This window comes from Rattus rattus, chromosome 15 (genome assembly GCF_011064425.1).
Source record: "Rattus rattus isolate New Zealand chromosome 15, Rrattus_CSIRO_v1, whole genome shotgun sequence".
Lineage (NCBI taxonomy): Eukaryota > Metazoa > Chordata > Mammalia > Rodentia > Muridae > Rattus > Rattus rattus.
Genome location: NC_046168.1, coordinates 56,700,652 through 56,724,620, shown reverse-complemented (window position 1 = coordinate 56,724,620; position 23,969 = coordinate 56,700,652). Strand labels below are relative to the sequence as shown.

The window sequence follows — 23,969 nt, the reverse complement described above, 5'->3', positions numbered from 1 at the left end:
CTTCATAAGCTGTCCAGCATCCTAACACGAAACTGTTTCTCCAGCTCCACCGTCAGTTGGCCTTGTGTTTGTTTTGGTGTGTATGGTGGTATGTTTGTGTTTCTGTCTGCACGTGCACCTGTGTGCAGACCCACAGTCACCTCTACACCATCCCTCGAGGACAACACGACACCTTCCCTCCTTCCTTTGTTCTTGTCTTGTTTTCTCTTCTGAGACTGAGTCTCTCGGTGATGTGGAATTCACCGAGTACAGCAGGCTGGCTCGTGGCAAACACCAGGAGCCCTCTTGCCTCCCCACTTTCTAGCCTTGGATTCTTTTTTTTTCCCCCCCGGAGCTGAGGACCGAACCTAGGGCCTTGCGCTTGCTAGGCAAGCGCTCTACTACTGAGCTAAATCCCCAACCCCTAGCCTTGGATTCCTTATGTGAGCCCCAGGAACTAAACTCTGGTCCTCACCCTCGCACGACAAACTTCACCCAGATGAGAGCCCTACCCCACTGCTCTCAATTTCCAGTTACATTTCCCAGTGACTGGACTGGGGCTATGGTAGCATTTTACTGCATAGTTCAGGCTATGTAGTGACACCAAACAGAAGCTTCCTGTTGATGTCCCTGGTGACTAGGGCTAAGAATGCTGCAGGTGAATTAAAACCATAGATAATTCCCAGATACCATGTTAGCCATTAAGATTCCTTTCCTGTGTGACTTTTCTGGGGTCTCTTATTATGCTCGGAAATTGGCACACTGCGGATTCTGCTTTCCTTTCTGCTCAGCACTGCTCTAGAACAAACAGAATGGAGATGGCCAGATAGACTCTCAACTCGCAGGATGATTAACTTCCCTGAAAGGCATGGCGGACTCGTGTTTGCCCCCAAATCCTATAGAGAGGTCAGATAAGTGAAATCCAGGTCCCTTTAAAAGTGGAAGTAGGAATGTTTGACTTTGGGTGAGAAGGACGTCACTGAAAAATCTATTTTTAGCAAGTTGGTGGTTCAGTGTATGCCTTGGGTATCACGCCTGTATTCCTGGCTACTTGAGAGGCTGAGGCAGGAGGACTATTAAACAATTATTGATAAGCAATAACTTCAGGGCTGGAGAGATGGCTCAGAGGTTAGTGCTGGCTATTCATGCACTGAGTTCAATTCCCAACACCCACATGCTGGCTAACAACCATGTGTAACTCCAGTTCCTGGACATCTGATGGCCTCTTCTGACTTCTGTGGACACCAGGAATACATGTAACACGCATACTCACATTCAGGCCAATCACATAAAATAAAATAAGTAAATCTTTGTTTTCATGGCTCTTTCTTTACAGGTGATTTCCTTCTTTAGCTCAAGACTGCTACAATCTGGAGCTGAGCTGTCAGTGGAACGGGTCTTGGAAATCATTAAACAAGGGGTTGTGGCGCTACCCAAAGACAGACTAAAGGTAAGCCACTAAAGAACTGTCCGTGCGCCTGGCTGTTGATCATCTGAAGCACATACATGTCAGCATGCATCAGGCATTACTCAGACTCCTATGTTAAAGAGGCCAAATATTCCCTCTGCTGTGTCCTGATACCAAAACCACGGTTCATAAGGGAAGAGCCCGATATGCGTTCACATCACTGCACGCCCAGCAAGTAAGCCCCGCATACCCCATGAGCACCTCAGACTGTTAACAGGTCAAACAAATTGAACATACAGACATCACAAAAGGCTCATGGGAAGGCAGTGATGATGGTGATGCCAATACCGTGGTGCCTGATGTCTGTGAGTGCCTCCCCGCGTCATGCCGGGACCTCAGTGTCTGAGTGTGCCACCTCCCTCAGTGCCCTTCTCAGGCAGCCGGTGTTGACAGGTGAAGAGACCAGTATGGACCAGTCTGGAAAGATTCATTCACCTGGGGCATTAGAGCCGGGAAGTGCTTGAGCTGAGTCCGCCCAGGCAGTCTGGCTCCAAAGCACTGCTCACTGCGTGCCTTCATGCAGTAATGGAAAGAAAAGTACTTCATGGAAAGGGGGAGATGCCGCATGTTAACAAAATACTTGGCATTTGTGTGGCGGAGGCACTCCTCCTGAAGTGGCTGTAAGTCCATGCTCCTCAGCCTTCCCCGTGCTGCATCTCTTTAATACAGTTCCCTATGCTGGGGTGACCCCAACCGTAAAATGATTTTTGTTGCTACTTCATAGCTGTAATCTTACTACCATTATGGATTATAATGTAAATTCTGTGCTTTCTCATGGTCTTAGCCGACCCTTGTTTGACACCACAAAGTGTCATGACCCACAGGTTGAGAACCACTGTCTCAAGGTCAAAGATAATCCACTTCTCCATTTATGGTAGCGAGAACACAGTGATGTCTGTAGGCTAGAAGCAAGGCATTTTCCTGCAAGTGTATGTAGTAATGAGGAAATCAAGGGTAGAAATTAAACTATTGCCCATCCAGTCATCAATGGTGTCTTGAAAACAAACCTGAGGAAGGCACTTTCAGCTTGCCTTCCCAGCCCCCTCTCTGGTCTGCTTCTACAGTCTCCTGGGCTACAGAGGAGAGCCAAGATCCTCGCATTTCCCAGAGTCCTCCTCTCCCCCATGAGTCTAGCATGGTTGCCAGAGAGTTGGAGGACAAAGGAGAGGACGCTATTCTCCACAGACAGACATGCAGGCAGGCAGGCAGCTTTCAGTCAGCTTTTTATTACTGTAACAAAATGCCTGAAGTAATCAGCTGACAAAAGGAGATTTGTTGTAGCGGTTTCCTTCTGTAGATCAGTTCAGTTGTCTGTTTCTCTGTGCTAGCCAAGAGACAGCATGTTATGACAGAAGCTCATGACAGAACTAAGTTTTGTGCCTCATTCAAAGCCAGGGGACAGACGAAGAAAGAACTAGGGCTACAGTGTCCCCCAGTAACCTGCAAACCTACCCAGTCCCTCTCAGTGCTTCTACTCGCTCAGCTGCCTCACAAGCAGGGCACCAAGTCCTTCGTATGGTGGCCTGTGGAGAACATTTCTGTATCCAAACTGTAGCTCCTTCCTGTCTTACAGTAGGTGGCTGAGGTTGTCAGTGGCAGCTAGAGATGCTGGTGTTTGCAGCCGCTCTCCAAGAGCTCTGGATTACTTCACTGCCTCTCAAGAAGCCCTACGTACTTAAGTAGCTTCTGTTTACCCTACCAAACCTGTCCAGAGACGTAAAACCCCCAATTTCAGTAGATACTGACTTAATATTAAAAACTCAAAATCTCAGCAAAGCCTGAGGGAGCACAGTGAGGATGGTGCAAAGCTGTCTCCACCAGTGAGTGACCCCGTTTGCCTGGAGTATCAAAGTGGGGATGCGGTAGCACCTGGCAGGGTTGACACTGGACCTGGGTTTCCTTTGCCCTTCAGGGTATACACTGTCATTGCCACAGCCTAGGGCTAAAGCCTGCAGGGCCCTGCTGGGAAACGCCACAGCAGGCTTTCAGTCACTGCCCGACTGCATAGACTGAAAGGGAGAGACACCACCCTCCCCAGACAGTGCCGCACAGGGTCTGTCTAAAGGCACTGTGACTCACCATGAGAAGGAGCCAGCCATTCCCTGCACTGTGTGTCAGACTCTGCTGGGAGCTATGTGAATCCAGGGAGGCAAGGAGCAAGCTGGGGTCTCTGGCCAGAGAGAGTACGCAGTTACAGTTCCGTACCCTCCTATCACCAGTAAGGCTTCCTCTTCATCGAGTTGGTTGATGTCTCCTTTAAACAAAATTAAAGTCCAAGGTAAGTAAATGAATAGCAAAAGATGTGCTGGCCCTTTTGATTTTTTTTTTACTGTATTGTTTTTTGATACGGTAAATGTACATATATTTTAGTGCAAGTGTTCATGTGTGGGGTCAGATCAGGGTAGTGACATATCTGTCACCTCAGACATTGCCCTTTGTTCTGGGAGCATTCACAAATTGTCTCTACAAGCCGTCATGAAGCATTCCCTTGATTAGTGCCAACCATAGTAGTTCTCCTCTGCTAAAAGTGGTTCACCCCATACTCTCATCACCCATCGTCCTCCCATACACCTCTGGGCTCTGCTGAGTCCTATTCTACGGTCTCTGCTTCTCTGAGATACATCAGTGCTGGACTTCCCATTAGTAAGAGCATCCGATGCTTGTCTTTGTGTGCCTGACTTACTTCTATCGTCCATCCACACTGCTGTGGAAGGCAGCATTGTGTACAGCTGAGTAATACTCCACCGTACCTGTGAACCACTCACCCACAGCCCTGGTTGGCTCTACTTCATGACTATCAAAGACTGAGGCAGGAAAGTGCAGGTGACTGTTGTAGATACATACCTGTGGTGGCTTGAATCAGAGTGGCCCCACAGACTCCTGTTTGAATGCTTGGCCCATGGGGAGTGGCATTCTTAGGAGGTGTGGCCTTGTTGGAGTAGGCATGTGACTGTGGGGACGGGCTTTCAGTGTCTCATGCTCAAGTTAGGCCTAGTGAGGCCGTCTCCTCCTGCTGCCTGTGGATCAAGTTGAAGAGCTCTCAGCTCCTCCTCAAGCACCGTGTTTGCCTGCGTGCTGCCAGGTTTCCATTATGACAGTAATGGACTGAACCTCTGAAACCGTAAACCAGCCCCAGCTAAGTGTTTTCCTCTATAAGATTTGCCGCGGTCATGGTGTCTCTTCACAGCAGTAGACACCCTAACTAAGACAGTACCCATTCTAAGATTGTCAGATGTTTCTGTGGCTGTGATAAATCACCATGACCAGAAGCACCTTGGAGAAAGGGTTTATCTCTTGTACAGCTTGTAGTCCATCATCCGGGGAAGTCTAGTCAGGAGCCTGCAGCCTGGAAGCAGGAGCGGATCCAGAAGCCCTGGAGGAGTGCTGCTTGCCCTTGCCACTCGTCCCTTGCTCCGCCTGCTTCCTTAATTACCCAGAACCACCAGTCTAGGAATGGCCCCACCCACAGTGAACTGGACCCTCCCACATCAGTCTTACCCAAGAGCCAGTCCTGTGGCGGCACTCTCTCAATTGAGTGCCCTCTTCTCAACTGACTCTAGCCTGTGTCAGGTTGACACAAAAGTGACCAGAACACTGAATCTATTTCTAGTTTTTCTAGTACAGTCTCTGTACTGATTTCTCCCACACTGTACCAGTCTTTTTAATCTTTTGACCCTGTTTCTCAATTCTGGCAAATGTAACTTGTCAGTAAATTTTAGAACTTAAGTTCTACAGTAATAGTAATGCTGTAAGTTACTTTTTCTAACTGTATTTATAGCAGTGAACTGTTCATCTTGTCACCACAGCTTTCTAGACGTCCAGACATTGAGTAATGTTCGAATGCAAAGCTGGGCCCAGCTACATGTTTCACCAAAGCACCCTCTCTCCAGGCAATGTTGTCACAGCGTGCTAGCCTGGGCACTGGGTCCTTATGGTTTTCCGACTCCTAAGTGCGGGTTAGTCTGAGATCGTATTTAGCCTTGTGTTAGTAAGCCCAGGGAGCCAGAGAAGCAGGTAAGGTTACAGTGAAGAACCCGTAAATCACATGAAGTGAGGGGGAAAGGGTGTGTAACCTAAGAGAGGATCCCGGGAGATAGAGTGAGCAGCCACTGCAAGGATCATGTCACAGAAGAATCAGTAATTTCTTCTTTGTGGTGGGAATTGGTCACTTTAAAAAGGTGTGTCTTCTCGGCCACTTCCTGAGACATACCTCACGCAGAGTCTGGGAGCAAACAAAAGCATCAAGTGACCCGAGGGCTCCAATCTGTGGCAGAGAAGAGCTCAATTAAAAGAAGTCCTGTGGGAGCTTGGCAGGGTGGCTTGCTGCACGCGTGTGAAGATCCACAGAACCCATGTAAAAGGCTGGGCTCAGAGACCTGCAACCCTGGTGCTGGGGTGTTGGAGACAAGTGGATCCCCAGAGCCCATTGGTTAGCTACTCTGACTGAGTTTGTGAACTCCAGATTCAACAAGAGACCGTGTCTGAAAATTAAAGTGGAACAGCTGGGGAAGGGCTGGGGAGATGGCTCGTTGGACAAAGCACTCGCCATCCCAGTGTGAGGATAGGAGTCCAATCCCCAAGACCTGTGTGAGTGTTAGGTGGGCATGTATGTAACTGTGGTCACAGAATTCACAGTGTCGGCACAGTAAGTACCCTTAGAGCAAGCCGGCTAGCTAAGCTATGTGCGAGCTCTGGTTCAGCAGAGAGACCCTGTTCATGAATAAGACGGAGGGCAAGACCCGTGATGCCAGCCTGGTACCACCCACGTGTGTACACAACACACACGCATGCACAGTCTTGTGATGGAAGGCTGCCCAGAATTATACCAAAGGTTTCTTATGGTTCTTAGAGTCCAGAATTCTGTCTTTTTTGCTTCTGTGCTGTTTTGTAGAGCAGTGCCCTATGCCCGCAGATAAAGTCTGAAGTTTCTCTGGGAGCCCCTAAGACTCCTTGCCCAACCACCTTCCTCCCACCCCCCTTGCTCCAAGCTATCCGTACCTGTGTCCTCCCTGGCCTCCCTTAGTGGGTTTGCTCCTGAGGCTCTCATCTGGAGGTAGCATCCGGTTTCTCCTCTTCTGTCATCCGAAGTGGCATCCCTGTTATTTGGCCTTTGAGTTATTCAGACCCTAAACTTTCCTTTGAGATCCTGCTGAATTTCAAAGGCCACAGGAAGACTTTCTTTTTTTCTTCTAAAGATGTATTTATTTATTATATATGAGTACACTGTCACTGTCTTCAGACACACCAGAAGAGGGCATCAGATCCCATTACAGATGGTTGTGAGCCACCAATTGGTTGCTGGGAATTGAACTCAGGACCTCTGGAGGAGCAGTCAGTGCTCCTAACCGCTGGGCCATCTCTCCAGCCCAAAGACTTTCTTTTTTACGCTTGCATCCATGTACGTCTCTCAGTAAAATGCCCAGAGTGCTTTATTCCCGTGCATCTTGCCCTCTTCTGCCATGTTTTTGATGTTTATCGTCTTTCTCCTCCACCAGTAGTTGACCTGAGCCCCAGCTGCCTAGCTCAGTTCATGAAATGGATGGAGGAGTGAGCTGTCCATGTTACCTGCTCTGTGCAGGAAGTGGGGGACTGCTCCCATCCAGGAGCTGAGGAGTCAAAACTTCTGTACCTTTAGTCGTTCCTTTCAACATTGTATTCTGCCGTCTTCTACTATCTTCATGCCTGAAACCGCTTCTGCCTGTTCTCACAGAACAAGCCCTGCTCACATAGGGCAGGCTGTGGGGAAGACACTAAGCTAAAATGGAAAACAAGTGCTGTCTTAGAAAGCAGTGCCTAGCAGAAAAGTCGAGGGCAGAAGAGGGTGGGCATGGAGGGACAGGGCATGGGCAGGTGGGGGTAGGTCGGGTGAGGGTGGGGTGTGGGCAGGGGGTGGGTGGGGGGTGGGCAGGGTGGGGGTGGGGCGTGGGCAGGGGTGGGGGTGGGGGTGGGCAGGGTGGGGGTGGAGCGGAGTCCATGTCGGAGTCTGTGCCGTTCTCATTGCTGCTATCACTGCGTTTTATTTTTACATAATTTTATATTTACAGAAAGGTAACATAAATAGTAAGAGTTCCAGCTCAGGGAGACAGTCCAGGCAAAATGTTTCCTGGATTGATAAGGGCACAGTGGCACAAGTCTATAACGAGGCTCTTTGGGGCTGCATAGCCCATTGGTGAGCTCCATGTGGAGCTGTTTTCCAACAAAGTGAGCGGCATCCTTGATGGTAGCACCAAGGTTATTCCGTGGCCTCCACATGAGTGCACACATGTGTGCCCCTAACACACACACACACACACACACACACACACACACACACACACACACAGAGTGGTACCAGTTGCGTTTGTATTCGTGTCTATCTCAAACCCTAACATTCACATTGGCGTCATACTGTTAAGGAAGCCAAGCCTCCCATGAACTTGCTGCTCTCTCCCTGTACCCTTTCCACTCTGCCCTGCGCTCCCGGGGCCGCGCTGTTACCTGTCTCATCCCCTCAGTCTCCTCTTTCATGGTGTTGGTTTGTTCGTGTATTTAAGTTTTTCTGGTATTTTGTCCTGGTTCTGTTGAAGCTGCTTGTATATGGCCAAAGCTTCAGAAGTGTCCACAGCACGGTCAGGAGTGTGGTCTCTTCAGGACTCTTCTGAGGTGTTATTGGCGTCTCTGGGCTTCTCCAGTGAAGCACGACCCTCTGATCTTACCGCCCATCAGCAGGTCTGGCTGATGACAGAGGAACTGACCACTGTGCTACCCTTGCCAAGGCTGACTGTGTAGTTCACTCTGTAGGTTTTAGTTCAGTGCTGACGTTTGTTTATTTTTGCCCAGATTTCTCTAGCTTTGGCCAGTGAACTCCTGGGGTTGATTTCCTTGTCCTTTGCCACACCCCACCTTGTTCTCAGTACTCCTTGGCTATGTGGAATGCTGCAAATCAGTCTTGTGTCTTCCGGGCCCCAGGCTCCAGATCTAGCTGGGTGCTCGGCCACCTTTTGCCAGACCCGTCCCTCCCTCTCTTCCATTAGCAACCAATGCACTGGGCTCGGCCTCCTTTCTTGTTTGTCTCTTCCTGGTGTACCTCAGCTCCTTTCTTTCACCTCACCCTTGCTAGCTGTGTCCTTGATCCCTTCTGACACCGGCTGCAATGCCCAATCTGTTTTCTAGTTCCCTTAATAGACACACTTTGCTCAAGAACCCTTCCATGGCCGTAGAAAATAGTGAAGCTTGACCTATAATATTGACCTTAAAGCAAAACGTATTACGGAGTGCAGGCCACAGTCCGAGGATGTATTGTCTTCTCATTGTACTGTACTGGAGAATAAATAAGACAGTCACATATACATGGACATGCAGCACTTTATGTTATAGCCAGTAGAGAAGTTAGTTGATCTCTGGGGGTTCCAGAGAAGCTAACCCTTGTTTAGAGTAATATACTAGTAAGGCCAAGGTCACAAGTAAATCCTTTAAGCCAGACAAGTGGTTTTGTTCTGGAACAGAGCAAAAAAAAATTGCACCCCTGGGCTCAGCTTGCCTTGCACTCTGTGGTTATGGAGGCTGGAAGATGGATGGATCCGTTTAAAAACAGAAAACAAAACAATCCATCACCCGCACTCGAGAAGAAGCCGAAGCTCCATTCACTCACAAGGAGTGAGTCATGCTCTGTTGGTCTGAAGAGAACCTGTCGTTACCACAGATGCTACTCAGAAAAGGGGCTGCTCAGCCTTAGAGCCAAGGCCGCCCTCCATTTTTACCCTCATTTTTAGGGGAGCTGAGTGCTTATAATAAAACAAATCACCTAAAGCCTTGAGAGTTTAACTCACAGGGCACTGCAGCATCTGAGGCTGATGGAAATTAGTAAACTCTATGGAAATGCAAATAATGTCTACATGTGCTTTATCACATACATGAAACGTGAAAGTAATAAAACAGTTCAGTCTTATTACTACTTCGGCTTAAGAGAACCTTAGAACTCATGAATTTTCAGTCAGGTAGATAAGCTTGACACTTATCTACCTGACATTTTCTCTTTTATTGAAGAATGAAAACTACATCTGTAGAAGTATTCTTCCAATTTGGGGCAAGTAGACACTGAGATGCCCGTGGTATAGTAACTGGCATTCAACCAAATAAGATAGTTTTCAGTCAAATATTATTTGACATAGTCTTTAAAATATTTGCATAATCGTGTGTGTGGGAATGTATACTTATTGGCTAAATCTGTCTATACAATCAAACAACTGGGCTATGCAGAGTAAATAGTATTAACGTCTTTCTAAACATTCTCTTCACTAGTGTTCCCTGAGAAAGGCATGCTGGCTCACTGTGCTCTCCGGACCTCCTGCATAAACAAGACACTAGACAGCAAACTCTGAAATCTAGTTTGCTTGTTTCTCTTCTAGGGTTTAGTAGGAATAAAGTTAGAATGTCCTTCCCCAGCCACATTAGCAGCCGTGGCTCAAAGCTCTTGCTCTCTGCACGGCTCAGCAGGGTCCTGGCTCCCATTTTGCTGGCTGGGACATTTTGAACAGACTGAAGGGAACAGAAGTCACCCAGCCCCGTTGTCCTCAGCCACAGCAGCTCGTACGTACATACGTAAGTGTATGAGGTTCCTGGCCGCCCCGTCGTGGACTCAGTTAATCATCTCTGCCATTGGAGGATTAAGAATGTTACCATGTGTAGCATTTGAAAATGAGATGATGTTGTCAAGGAAAATGTAATCAGAAGATAACTTTTCTTTTAGTGCAAATAGGAAATTGTGGAATAACTTGATAAATCATAATTAGAAGTGAGAGCCAGCTCACACTAGCTGAAGTCACTCTGTGGGTGGGGGGTGCTTCTGTGAGTGCGCCACAGCGTATGTGCGCCTCGGGTGTCAGACCTTGCTCTCTCCCTTGTTTGAGACAGGTTTTCTTCCTGTTTGCTGAGGTGCATACCAAGTGAGCTGGCCCCTTGAGCTTCTCATGATTTTCTAGTCTCTGCCTCCCTCCTCCCAGAAGATGAGGCACTTACATACCTGTCCAACCTTTTCCTGGTTCTGGAGCCCTGGCTCAGTTCACCGGGCTCGCAGAGCAAGCTGCTGGGCCAACTCCCTAGCCCGTCGATGAGTTTAAAAGCCTTCATTTTTAAATGTAATTTTTAGAATATTTTCATTGTTGTCATTAACTGCATAAGGAGTTTCTCACACGTATACACATACACACACACACACACACACACACACACACACACACACACATTAATTTGTCTGGAGGGTATCTTATTAAATTTATTCATCTAAGTATTTTGCTTGTATTTATGCATTTTATGCCTATGGGATATATTTTATAGATTTTTTTTAATATGGACTTTGGAAGTTCCTCTTCCTGTTGAGAGCCTCCTCCTTCTCCTCTCTTCTCCAAGTCGCTTCTGCGGGGCATCTGACCCCTGCAATGGACAGAGAGCACATTGTTCGCTGCTCATTCTGCCCAGCCTAGTTATTTTACACCGCGTGAGCACAGCACCGCTGGGAATCATTGAGGGGGGGAAGGTACCATTATGATATGAACACCAGACACACATCCATGCTGCCTTCTGTAAGAGCAAGCCCCGTGCTGCTGGTCTCCAGCCATGAGGATTTGGGGAGAATTCTACTTAATAATGAAGTCACCTGGAGGACCTCTGACCTCAGTTGCAGCTCCCTCTCAGAAATCCTGATGACATCTTACATTTGAGAGATCTCCTACCCCACGATCTCCGGTTCTCTGCCCTTACCAAAACTAGGGGCGTGAAAGCTGGACTGACAGACAGCCTTGATGGAATTAGAGGTGTTTCAGCTTCCTTCGCCCAGTAGACACCCATTGTGATTCTCCCTCCCTCTGGCCACGCCCATCTAGTCCGAAGCCTTCTGCTGTGAGCTTAGGCACTGTTAGAAACCTGTGCTCTTCAGGTTCTACTTCCTGTCCCCTTTGCCAGCACAGACAGAACACTCAGTCCCCAAGTCCTTCTTAATCATCTATGCTGATGGTATCCCACGAGAGATCATCTCTTCATCCCGGGTTCCTGGTGTGTTTTCTGTTTCTAACCCCATTCTGACTTCTCCGATTCACTGCCTTGTACAGAAGAGTCACTCACTAAATACTGCTATGGTCGAAAGTCAGCTTGAGAATTAAGTAGTCTGAGAATCAACCAATTAATAGCCCCCCAGAAAACTGCTACAGCATGTGGACAAACAACACAAGACGTCACCACTCAAAGGAACTGGTCAGTGGATGAAGTGGGCTCCTGGACTCTGAACTCGTTTAGAAGAAGGGAGATAGAGGCTTTACGTGTTTCCAGCTTTTATCCTGGAGCCAAGTATAATCCACGTAGTCACAGCAGGGTAAGGCAGTTGCTCTTAATGAGGAACTCACTCTGTCTGGCCTGGGAGACCACCGAGGTCAACCTGAAAAAGACAGATGCTGCAGAGAATAGTAGAACCCTGAAAGGCAGCCAGACGGGTCCCAGATTGTGTTCCTCCAAATGTCGGCCTGATTCCTGAGCAGTGTGTAAGACACTGACCTAAAGTGCAGCCCTGGAGATCTGGAAGAATGAATGTAGGCACAGATCTGGAAGGGCTGTCGCTCTGGAAGACGGGAAACAGCAATCTGTGTTTTTGTCTCTCTACCCTTTTGAAAGCTTGGTCTAACTATAGTCTGTGCCCACACAGCAGAATTGGGGAACACATGGGAAAGTGGCAGCCTCTCTGGCCTGGAGAATCAGTAAGGGAAGGAACATAGAGTCCTAAACCCTAAGAGTCGTGGAGGAACCACAGAAGAGAAAGAGGAGCCCCTGAGACCCTCGACCACGACTGGACCTTGATCCACACCTGCAAAATCAGCTCTTACGTCCCAGTGAAGGATGGGGGAGGGCTGCCCAGAAACCAGAGCCTGCTCAAAATACGGAGACTCCCAACAACTTAACATTCATTTTATTCAGGATACAGTCCAAATTTTTCCGACATCGAAGGAATCAAGAAAATGGAACACATTCTCTACATAAAAGAAAATCAATTAAGCTCAACCCCAAGATGAACCAGATGTTAGAACTTACAGACAAGGATTTTTGAAGTAACTACTAATAACGCTTCTCCATTTTTTCATAGATGACACATGTTTTCAATGCATGAAAATTTCAGTAGAGAGATGAGATGTCTCAGGCAAGCAATGGAAACTGTACACAAATCCCAAATGGGGGAAAGACAGAGCGAGGTCTAAGATCGAGATGTTAACAGCAAGCAGTTGGGTCAGCACAGGGACCTCATTCTGAGATGTGCTGCTGTCTAAACAGCTGACAAGCAGCAGTGCAGAGCCACCAAACAGAGCCCCGCAGTCCAGGCTGGCACAGATCTGTAGGAGCAAACAACTGGACGGTTACCATCCCTGCTCTCGTGGGTAACCACAGGGCCTCAGAGAGGCCGGACAGACTCTTTAAAGTGCTAAAAGAAAAAGCGTTAACCCAGAATTCCCTGTCAGGTGAGGAGACCTCTCGGGGACTCTGAGGGGAAGGAGAGTGGCTGGCAGCATGCCTGCCTGCTCTGTGATGCTAGAGGAAGCTCTTAGGGCTGAGCAGATACCAGATGGGAGCTCAGATTGTCCAAATGGGAGAGTGATAAATGCCCAGGTCACTGCAGGCTTTCTGTCCACATCCTCGTCCTTTGTCTTCCTTCTCTTCTCCTGATTTTACGTGTGTGCTCCGTGTAGGTTCCTAAAACAAAAGCACACCATGTCTTTCAAGGTGATAATGTTTGTAGATGAACCTGATGTAAAAACTACAGAACAAAGGAGGGGAGGGGAGGGATATGGACCTGTGTGGTTATGAGTTTGCATGGAGTTTATATATGAGTTTATATTTTACACCATCTATGTGAAGATGAAAAAGTTACAGATCTGTTTTGTAGTCACAGCAGCCGATATGAAATTATATAAAAATGAATAACCCAAGAGCCAACAAAAAAACAGTGAAATGGCTCAGCGGGTAAGGTGCCTCACTGTGGAAGCCATGTGACCAGCACTAAATCCCAGGAGCCATGTGAAGATGAAGGAGAGAGCTGCCTCCAGGGTCATCCTGAGTAAGCAGCAGAACCCCAAGCACTCATTCACAAGGAAGAGCTGTCAGGACGCATGAGAGAGGACACAGCAATAAGCCGTCTGCGAGGGCTGCACCTTAACCATAAGAACTGGGCTGAAAGTCGACGAGAGAGGGGCTGGAGAGATGGCTCAGCAGCCAAGATCGCTGGCTGCTTGCTCTTCCAGAGGACTGGGTTTCAAGTCCCAGCACACACATAGACTCAGCCATCTGTAACTCTAGTTCTAGGGAATATGAAACTGTCTTCCAGACATCGCAGGGACCATGCATACAAGTGGCGTGTGTATATACATGTGAACACAACAACCATACACATGAGATAAAGCTAAAAACAGAAGAGAAAGCAAATGGAAGGAAAGAGAGCATGTAAGCAAGTAGACAGGAAGCCAGTGTCCCTAGCACATCCCGTCAGAGCAAAGCAAGTTCCAAGAGATGTGCGGCTGCGGGAAGTATGCGTGTGCACATAACACTTCAGAATCCTGGGACAGGAGCGTTGACAGGTGGGTGGAACAGATCTGCCCACTGCCCTTATTGGAGATTTGCGTCCTTCCCACAGCAACCGATAAAGAACTAGACTGAAAAAGTCAGCAAAGACATGGGAGCTCTGAAACGCTGTCAGCCACCTCCCCCTGATTGGCATTTATAGAACATCCTACGGTGGCAGAATGCACTTGATTTTGAGTGTGTATGGCACATTTACCTAAGTGTACCCTATTTTGAGCTTTATGACTAATTTCTGTAAAATTAGAATCATCAAACTAAACTAGAATTAGATGATCAGAAATCGATAAAATGCCAGCAAAGGCAGTGAGTGACAGGAAGCAAATGTGCAGGGAGTCAGAGGGGGCCATTAGCACTGTGTGCCTGCTCTGTGCCTGCTGCCCATCACTTCGTGTGCAGATCAGAACACTTACCAATTCAACCCTTGAAATTAGTGGATGTTTGTCTGTTTTCTGAGACTGGTTTCTCTGTTGAGCAGTCATAGCTGTCATGGAACTCACTGTAGATCAGGCTGGCCTTGAAGTCACAGAGTTCTGCCTACCTCTGCCTCCCGAGTGCTGGGATTGAAGGGGTGCGCCACCACTGCCTGGCAGAATTAGTGGATTTTGTGTGATAACTTTGATAGGCAAAGATGGGGCCTCAGAATGTCTCATCTCGATTACCTAGCAAACCACAGTCTTAGCTCTAAAATTGGAGAGCAGGAAAGCATCACCCACAAGGAACATGGCTTTCTGCAGAGCCCCCATTCCACAAAGGGTGCCATGTGCCTGGCCACCCGGAGAAGTGAGTTCACGGGTCTTAACAGGGAAGCACATGAGGCAGACGTGTGACAGACTAGGAGTGTCCTTCCCTGGGTCCTTTCACACAGCCCAGCACTAGTTCCCGTAACAATAGAAGCTGAGGAAATGCCAGCCTCAGAAGGGAGCTGCTCCAGTCAAGCAGCAAGCTTCCCATCGAAGCTGCAGGCCTGTGAGGAGGTGCTCAGGGCTGGCGGCAGAAGTGCACACCTGGCATCTGCCACCTCTGATGTTCCGGGGACACCCCTGGCAGTAACTAGTGTCGTGGTTTCATAGTACCTTCCAGGGTTATCTTAAAAGCAAAATACACGATTCACAAATGTCTTCAGGAAATACGCACTCTGGGCTTCGTACCATTACTACATTTTTTATGTGGTAACTACGTAAAAGCCAGATGTCTCCAGAGAAGTCATCCTGCATTACTGCTGTCTCTAAACAAACAGCCCCGCAGTTACTGCTAGAGCAGAGCTGTGAATTACTTGAACATGTATGTTGAGCATGTTTCGACATACGTTCCCAGAGTTCACTTTGGGCATGATCTCTGCAACATGAAGCTTACACCAGAAGACGGAAGTGACTTGTGTGTCTAGAAGTAGAGCAGCACCGAGGTTTTCCTTAATATGTCTTCCAGACTCGAAGTTAAAACATAATATTTCTCATATGATTTCGACTGTGCTCATATTTATGTTTAGAAGCATGTACTCACATAAGAGGAAACACATCCCCCAGAATGCAAATGCTTGCTTGGAATAGAACGCTAAGGGCGGGTTGTTTGTGTGTTTGCCCGGCTTTGCTGTATTAAATGTTTCCTCAATGTCGTGGCGTCAGCAGTGTCCTCCTCACATAGAGGAGCGCCTGCCCACCACCAACACAGGAAGTTAAGTGCTGACAGGCTTTGAAGTGTGTGTGTTGGGGTGGAGGGGCTAGAGGTTAGATCAGATCTTTAGCCAGAATAGAGCAGAAAATAATCATCATATCTCCCCTGGAAAGCACTTCATAGATTATTTTCTCTCTAAAACAGAACAAACAGCCTCTGCTCCCTTCGGCCCCCCTCACTCGCAGCCTCAATGGGCATCTCTTCTTTCCAACTCACGGTGGTAAACGTCTTGAATTCTTAATTTGGAGAATCCTGTGGCGCATTACCCAGGTCCCCATCCCCCCCCCCCCACCGCAGCCCCAGCACAGGGTAGACCAGACACCTCTCTGTAGTCATGCCCTTCGTCGGTTTCATAAGAAAGGCTCCAGAGTGTGCGCTGTGCTCTGGACCTCATGGGCTCTGTAAGGGACACAAGCATGCACGTCTGTGTGACCCTAGTCCTTGAGTGAAGCCGGGAGAAGGAGCCATCGGGCTGGGTGCTCACTGTACGGTGAGAACCTGAGTCCCGTCTCCAGTACCCACAGTCATGGAGCATACACCTGTAACCCCAGTGCAGGCTGGGCTGAGAGGCGGGATGATCCCTTGGGTGTGGGTTACCACCCAGCCAGCATAACTGAGCCAGGAGCTCCAGGTTCAGTGAGAGAGCACCATCTCAGTGTCTCAAAAAGTGAGGGAGGACCAGCATGATGACTAGCACTAAGGGTGCTTACCGTCGAGCCAGACATCTGAATTTCATTCCCAAAACACACATAGTGGAAAGAGGTTGTCTTCTGACCTCTATATGCATACACATGTGCTGTGTTCATGTGTGGGTGTGTGTGGGTGTTATATATGTATATGTAAACTTTAAAACTAGTTTTAAATAACTAGGTAGAGAGTAATAGAGGAAGACATGTCCAACTATGGTATCTGAATGTACAGACACGGACACATGCACAAATCAATCTCTCTCTCTCTCTCTCTCTCTCTCTCTCTCTCTCTCTCTCTCCCTCCCTCCCTCCCTTCCCCCCTCCCCTCCTTCACCCCCCCTCACACACACATACACACACAGCCCTGGAGAGTGTGGGGAAGATGGTAGACATAGGGACAATCCCACACTGAGTCATGGGAAAACACCTTCTGCACTCCAGCTTGTTGGCAACCAGCATGACCCCCGCCCCCTTAGGACCCCATTCCTTGGCTCTCACAGGGGATGATACTGGACTTAACAGCAACACAAAGCCAGAAGGAAGGAAAAGATAGGGAGAGGGGCTTTCCCTTACTCTGTTGATAAGCGAGTGCCTCATGCTCTTGCGTGTCCAGATCTTGCAAACATGTCAGTCTTCCCCAGGAAGGAGACAGAACCCAAGCCAGGCTGCCGGCCTGATTGTTGCTAGTGAGTACCTGAAGGGCCTTGCCCTAGCTGCCTCCCCTGAGGCTCCTCACAGCCTCCTGTTCAGAGCCATGAGCCCAGCTTTGCTGAGGTAGCTCAGCATGGTCCCCTTGAGTGTCCCTCTCCTGTCTCCCTCACCACAGGCCCCATCTGCCTTCTGAATCCGAGACAGTCTGGAAGCAGATGCATTCAGAAGAAACAGAAAACGTTTTGAGTTCTCTGGAATTTATTATATAAGAAACTCATGTGTTTTGCAGAATATTTACAAGGAACAGGTCTGGACATTAATTAGAGGTCTCAGATTCGCTTTTGGCCATTAAACTCCGTAGCCATTCTGCAGGGCCGTGCTGACTGCCCTTCTCAGGTTAGGAGACTGGCGAGTCCTAGCACACAGAATCGGTCTTATTTTTAAATTGAGCCCTTCAGTTTTTTCAGTTTTGCTCATTTTATAAATTTTCAGCACCATGCACAATTAATATACGTGTTGGTTATTAAAGCTGGAGGTGGCTCCTAAGCAGAATAGATGTTTGTTTTCGCTCTTTCTACTACAATAGTGGGCATCCTCAGTTCACATGACTGGACAGCACTGCTCCTCGGATGAGTTTTAAATAACCCAGGAACTTCCTGGTTCTTTGGTCTTTCCTTTTCGTTATCAAATTACTTACCTTAATAAAGTAAATTTAATACTGACTCCCTAGGTCTGAGCTTGGAGTCTGCACCTCTCGGTGTCACCAAGAATAAAATAGAAATAAAGAATCCAGTTTGTGGTCCCAAAGCATGGAAGCGGATGATGTGGCTGGAGTGGAGGAGGCTTCAGGCTGCTGCGACTCCCTCCTCTGCTTTGTGATCGGCTCACTGCTGAACAGAGCGGCTCTGCCCTCCGTGGACTGCATCCCTGGTGCCGTGGGGAGACTAATGAGCTGCAGGCCGGCCTGCACCAGCAAGTCCTCGAGATCCAGACGCTTCCTTACTTTGGATAATTAAGGGCCTGAAGCCATTCTTTCAGAATTTGCCCTCCTCCCCCTAGTCCTGCTCACTGGCTGCTTTAAGGGCTACTTGTGCACACTTTTAAGCAAGCCCAGAGTGCATATGTAAAATCTGTCAGCTTAACCTTTGACAGAAAGTTATTCAGATGGTAAACACATTTTAAATGTGTGCTTTTACCAGTTCTAAATTAATATGAAGGTGTTCTAACTTTTTTTAGTGTAAGTACAGTGTGCAGAACCATATTTATGAAAATTGGGTTTTAGTTTGCTTAAACCCAGAGATGCTCATTTTCAGCTTCAAGTATAAAAGGTCTCATCCTTAAGGAGGGTGGGTGTTCATTCATGGTTCGGATAGATGTGTTTCAGCACTTTGAGGGACTTTGTGTTTCTCCTCTTACAGAGCTGGCTGTTTGTTGCCTTTCTCTCCTCTAAACCGGTGTGTCACGTTGTTTCATCTGGGGCTGGATGAGGGGATTAGGTTAAAATGGCGAAGACATTAAGCCTGTTCTTCTAATGTCATTTAACAGGCTGATGTTCGGAGCCCTGCAGGTTAAAAAGCATTGTCTAATGGTCAGGAGGCCCAGGTGGTGGCCTTTCTTAGAGGAGCCCTAACCCTCCTGCCTTGTCAGAGACTGCACGAGATTAGCTGCCTCCTGTTCACCGGGCCGCCCCACCCCTCAGTGATCAGCAGAGACACACTGGCTGCTCGAAGGAGACTTTTAGTGAAGTTCCCAAACTCACTGGCCAACTTTCTCCTGTGAACCATTTATTTGACAGGAAATGAAATTGGTTACAGGGTTTCTCACATTGCCAAACCTCACTGACAAAATCTGGTTTCTTCCAGAGTCCAGGAGAAGCATTAACTCTTTGTCGTTAGTAAACACTGCTGGCCTCTGTCCCCGAAGAGCCGCAGCAGTACAGGGTGGCGGAGGGTAGGGGTGCGAGACAGATGAAAGTGCACCCAGGGGGCTGGGCTCTCAGATGTCCAAAGATGACCTCTTGAGAATGGGATTTTACTTCATATTGGCACAGTCATCTCTCAGAATAAAGTGACATTTTCACAAGACTAATTTCTCACTTCCAAAAATGAAAGCTTTCAACCATGACACAAATTACTGTATTGTCAGCAGAGCCTGGTCACTTGGCCCAGCAAGCATTTTTTTTAAACTGCGAAACTAGACGAAGCAGAAATAGAGGCCCGTGTGGTTATAGGGCAGAAAAACTACTTGGGTGAGTGAAGGTTAAGTTACTACAAAGTGTATAATCTAGTTCATATGTTTAAGGAGGAACTAGGCTAAATTACCCAAAATATTCTGACGCACGGAATCATTTCATTTTGTGAGGCAGTGGTGGCTCATGCTTGCCGTTGTAGGCCTGCCTGTTCAGGGCCGTCTCCAGCTCCAGCCTCCTGTGCTTGGAATTAGCAGGCCCAGAGGTAACGCACAGCGTGCATGTGGCAATCATTAGGACTGTGGAAGTGGTTGCTGGCTAATTGATAGCAGTAGCAGCTAGAGACAGCCTTATTTAATTTTCAATAGTCGTATGACAGGACGCTATAAATGGGTCCCTTTGTAGTCTGACTCCCATTGTCCTCTGGGTGCCATTAAATATGAGAGAGTTAATATGTGCACTTGATAAAACTTAGGAAAGAGTTTCTCTGACCCTCTTCCCTCTTTTGGAGTCTTTCCATCCGCTGTTTGTCCTGATTACCTTGGACTCCAAGGTGAGTCGACAGTTGCTCTCAGTGTAACCTTGTCTGCCTTGGCTCCCGTCACAAACCCAACACTTAGCCTGTGCCAGCTGGTGGCTTTGCTCACATCTGAGCTCTGGAGAGGCTCACTGTCTCCATGAAGGGTGAATGAGTGACTCATCCCGCTTTTCATCACTGGGGGGTAAGCTTTTGTGAACTTGAATTTCATTAGATCATTGTGTCCACAGTTTCAATGGCTGCCTCAGAACGTTAGGCGGCTGAAGTGGGTGGTTACCCTTTCTGGAGGATGATCGTGTTTTTCTCCATTCCGTTTTATGTCTATAGCAGAAGGCCATATTTTTGGAAAGGAACGTGTAGTCTTTTATTAATAACGGGCATTAGAGGAAATGTTCAAAGAATGCGTCTACTTCCTTTTCTTGTTTCTCATAACCCCCTCCACCTCCACCTCTACCACCTGTGAACGTGAGATGTCTTAGCAAATGTGTGCGTCTCGCGTTCTTCTCCTGATACACATGTGAAAAATGATCGCGGCTGCGTGCTAAAGCCCTGCCTTGGTGGCTGTGGGCTGCGCCCCAGCCCTCTCCTGTACGGTCTCCGAGTGAAAACCCAGCAAGTGTTTTCGCCCCCACACACCCTCCGCGTCCCACATACAGGCTCAGGGTTAGCAGTGGTGTTGAAGAGAGAGCCCCAAACCCAGGACTAGGGGTTTCCAGATGCCAACAGTGTATACATGATGAACCACAGGGCTCCCGGTCCCCTGTTTATTTATGGTATTCCCACAGTTCTTCTCAGGCCTCGGGTAGCTCTCTCCAGCACCCAGGTGCTAATGCTCTTCTCTCACAAGGCCACTGTTTGCACTGGGGATTGTCTCGCCCTTCTATTGTTTGCTCAGCCAGTACTGACTGAGCAAGGAGGCCGCTCAGCTAGCTGTGTGTCGTAAAGGGCCCTCCTGCTCAGCAGGCTCTGGTTTCCAAAGGAGCATCAGAGAAGCCGCTTCCCTACCCCTGGTTCTTGTTCACAGGTGAGGAGTGGCAGGATCAGAGGCAAGGGAGGAAGCTGCCATGCTCAGGGTGCTTTGGGGACCCCTTGATTGCATGGAAGTCGAAGTACCTGTGGGGGCAATCCAGACCTAAAGCCACCTAACACCACCATAGGAAAGGGAGAAGAGGGAGGCGGGAGGGTGCTGAGGGCAAAAGCAGGAATCAGGGCCACCCTAGCTGTGTGGTCTGGATGAGCTGTGCACCCCTCATGTGTCTTCTCCCTGACTTCCTGATGCCCTTGCGGTGCCCTCTATCCCCAGTGCTGCAAGCTCTGTGACCAGGGCTCCTGCAGCCTCTGCCTCTTTGCCTCACTTTTCCAGAACAAAGGCAGGAGCTAGGGCCATAGATTCTAAGAGTCAAAACAGAGGCCATGAGCCTCTTACTGAAGCCTGACACTCCTCGCCTAATACATGGTTTTAACAAGCTTAGCCATCTGGTTCCCAAGTCCATAATAGATTAGAAGCCACAACTTAAAAGAACTGCTACAAGTTAGTACGTCAACAGCAGTGAAAATTGAGGGCCACTTGTCCTCATTAGCCAGGAAAGGGACAGAAAACAACACATCTGACTGCTGCTTTTCTGTGTCTCTTAAGAACTTTTACAAGTCTGCAGAGGTCATGACCCTGAGGAAAAGTTGGGGCCGTCCCAGGCCCCGTGGCTCTCTTGAGAAATGTGAAGGCCCTCGTTCAGGGCGACAAGGGAAGTACTAAACCCAGAGGTGGCTGAAGGCCCCTGTCTGACCTCCGAGACAGCGCGGCGGCTGCCGAGTGCTCTCCTTGGTGGCGAATTTGCTGTTTTATTTTAGAAAGGATCATAGCGAGATCAGCATGCTTGCTTTAAAATATGATTTCCTTTATAGTAGTTTGCAGTTTACTCAAATTCTCATGAGCGTGTTAATAACTGCCAGAACTCAGTTACCTCATCTGAACTACATGGCGCCCCTGCACACAGGTAAATATTTCACGAGTGTGGTTTAAAGAAGCGTGAGCCGGGGCTGTCTGATTTTGAAGATCATAACCAATTTATTGTATTTCCCCCCATGTTTCCTTACTATATATTCTTGTCCTTATCAATATTTTAATTGAAAACTTGTCTTTGTAGCCTTCCTCCTGATCCCAGGTTTTTAAAGGTTCTTTTGTTGCATATTTAATGAAAAGACATTTCGATTCTATGCAGATGTGTTCATGCCAAGTGTATAGAGTTGAGCTTGTGAAGACACAGAGATGGTTTGGAATGTATGTAATCCCTCCTAGAGAGGAAGCCGGGTTGCCCACTTCCTTGGTCTTGATGTCCGTTCTTGTCAGAATGCGAGGACTGCATGGGATTTTCAAATCTAGCAAAGCAGCTAAGTGTCAGCATGTTTGCATAGTTTTGGTTGCTTTGATTTGTCTTAACATCTCCCACCTCCAGCTGCCCAGAGAACAAAGGATGTTGAATCTGTTACTATTTCAAAGAAGCAGTATTGGATGGTGTCCTTTCTCCAGCCTCGGTGGTTTAAAGCAAGTCACCGAGGACTCAGGTCTCTGCATCCTTTGTTCTTAAAGAAGTAGATAAAAGGGCTGGAGAGGTGGCTCAATAGTTAAGAGCACTTGTTGCCCTCCTGGAGGCCCTGGGTTCAGTTCCCAGCCGTATGCTGTGGCCCTCAACCATCTGTGACTACTTCCGTAGGATCTGTCGCCCTCTTCTGGCCTCCACGGGCAGTGTGCGCATAATCCTCTGCTTGGCAGCGTTAGAGTGAATGGTAAGAAAAGACAAACACTTGAACCGTCCATTTCAATTCTTTTAAATATAGGAAAATGAGAACTGATTGACAGCAGTCACACAGGTCCAGCAGGAACCAGTGCAGGCCCCGACACAGGATTCTTCACCGTGTGTAGTGACACCCATGCTCTGTTGAACTTCATTGTCAGAGACACAATGACACTTCTCAGCCTAAAGTTCTTCCCAAAACTGCCTTCAAAAAGCTAGATAGCCCTTTATTGCTAATGACCTGCTCCTCGCTGATCTTACACAGAGAGCTGGCACTATGAGCTTTGATGACTGATACTTGTGATGTGTGTCCATTCATTCGGACTCTTCTCTGGACTACTCCCTCTCTGTCTGGCAGAATATCTTCCCAAGTGAAAGAGTGACCGGTGGCCTGTGGCATAGTCCCTCTGCTCTGTCTGGGCCTCAGAGGGGCTACACTCAGGTGTGTGGTCCTGGAAGCTCTGTGTCCTAGAATGACAAGTATTTCTGGAGCTGCAACTGCGCTTGCACGCGTGACTGTGGTAATGTTTAACTGCTGGCTGACGTTTTTATTATGTTACACTTCCTCCTTAACTGCAGGCTACTCCTTACCTGCCTGTTGGAGTATCAGCTCTGCCACTAAAAGGGGAGGGGGTGTTACAGGTCAGCGCACTCACTCCCACCAAAAGTTCTTTACCCACCGAGCCATTGCAAGCCTCGTTTCTGAGCGCTATACAAACGTGATTTGTCTGTGAACAGTTGAAATGGTTTTGTTTTTCAGTTACCATCCTGATCTAGCAATAAAGAGTAATTTCTAGGATATCTGAAACCATTCAGTATGTTCAGAATTGAGAACATGGGCCAGAAGTGGTACTTAATGCTTCCAGTCCCAGCACTACAAAGGCTGAGGCGGGGAATCATGAGTTTGAGGCCAGCCTGGGCTGTGTGGAAATAGGGGCTGAAAGAGAAGGAAACACTAGCAGTTCGTGTGAGAGGACACAGCTTGCTTAAATCACACAACTGAGTACAAGTTTGAGGAAATAATTTGTCTAGACAGTGTTCTACAAGGGCACTGCTTATGGGCAGTGTTTAAAGCTGCTGTGCCCTGACCAAGGGTTACTGTTACCTCGCCCTGTAACCCTCAGCAGAGGTGCAGCTCGCACAGCTGGGCTGGGAAGTGAGATAAGCTGCAGTCCTGGCTGGGCAGTGGACCTGTTTGCGAGGCAAACCCAGGAATCGGAAGGTCCCAGTGATTGTGCCTGCCTGTACACACAGCAGGACCCACCCTCTCAAGATCGTGTTCTCAAGTTGGTTTAATCAGATACTCACAGCTAGAGTGCGTGTTTCAGAATGACATGTCCTCCACAGAGGTCTGCGTGTTTCACAACATTTTCCTTCAGGGCTATGAGAGTGAAGGGGA

General features: G+C 48.1%; 1 protein-coding gene across 3 annotated transcripts in view; it reads left to right on the top strand.

Annotated features, from left to right (window-relative positions):
* Dym (dymeclin) overlaps positions 1-23,969 on the top strand; it is a 279,741-nt gene that overhangs the window by 236,831 nt on the left and 18,941 nt on the right. For all 3 annotated transcript variants that reach the window (XM_032886079.1, XM_032886077.1, XM_032886080.1), the window contains one exon: positions 1,316-1,429. In XM_032886079.1, the coding sequence (XP_032741970.1) occupies positions 1,316-1,429 (114 nt within the window). The remainder of the gene's footprint in view (positions 1-1,315; positions 1,430-23,969) is intronic.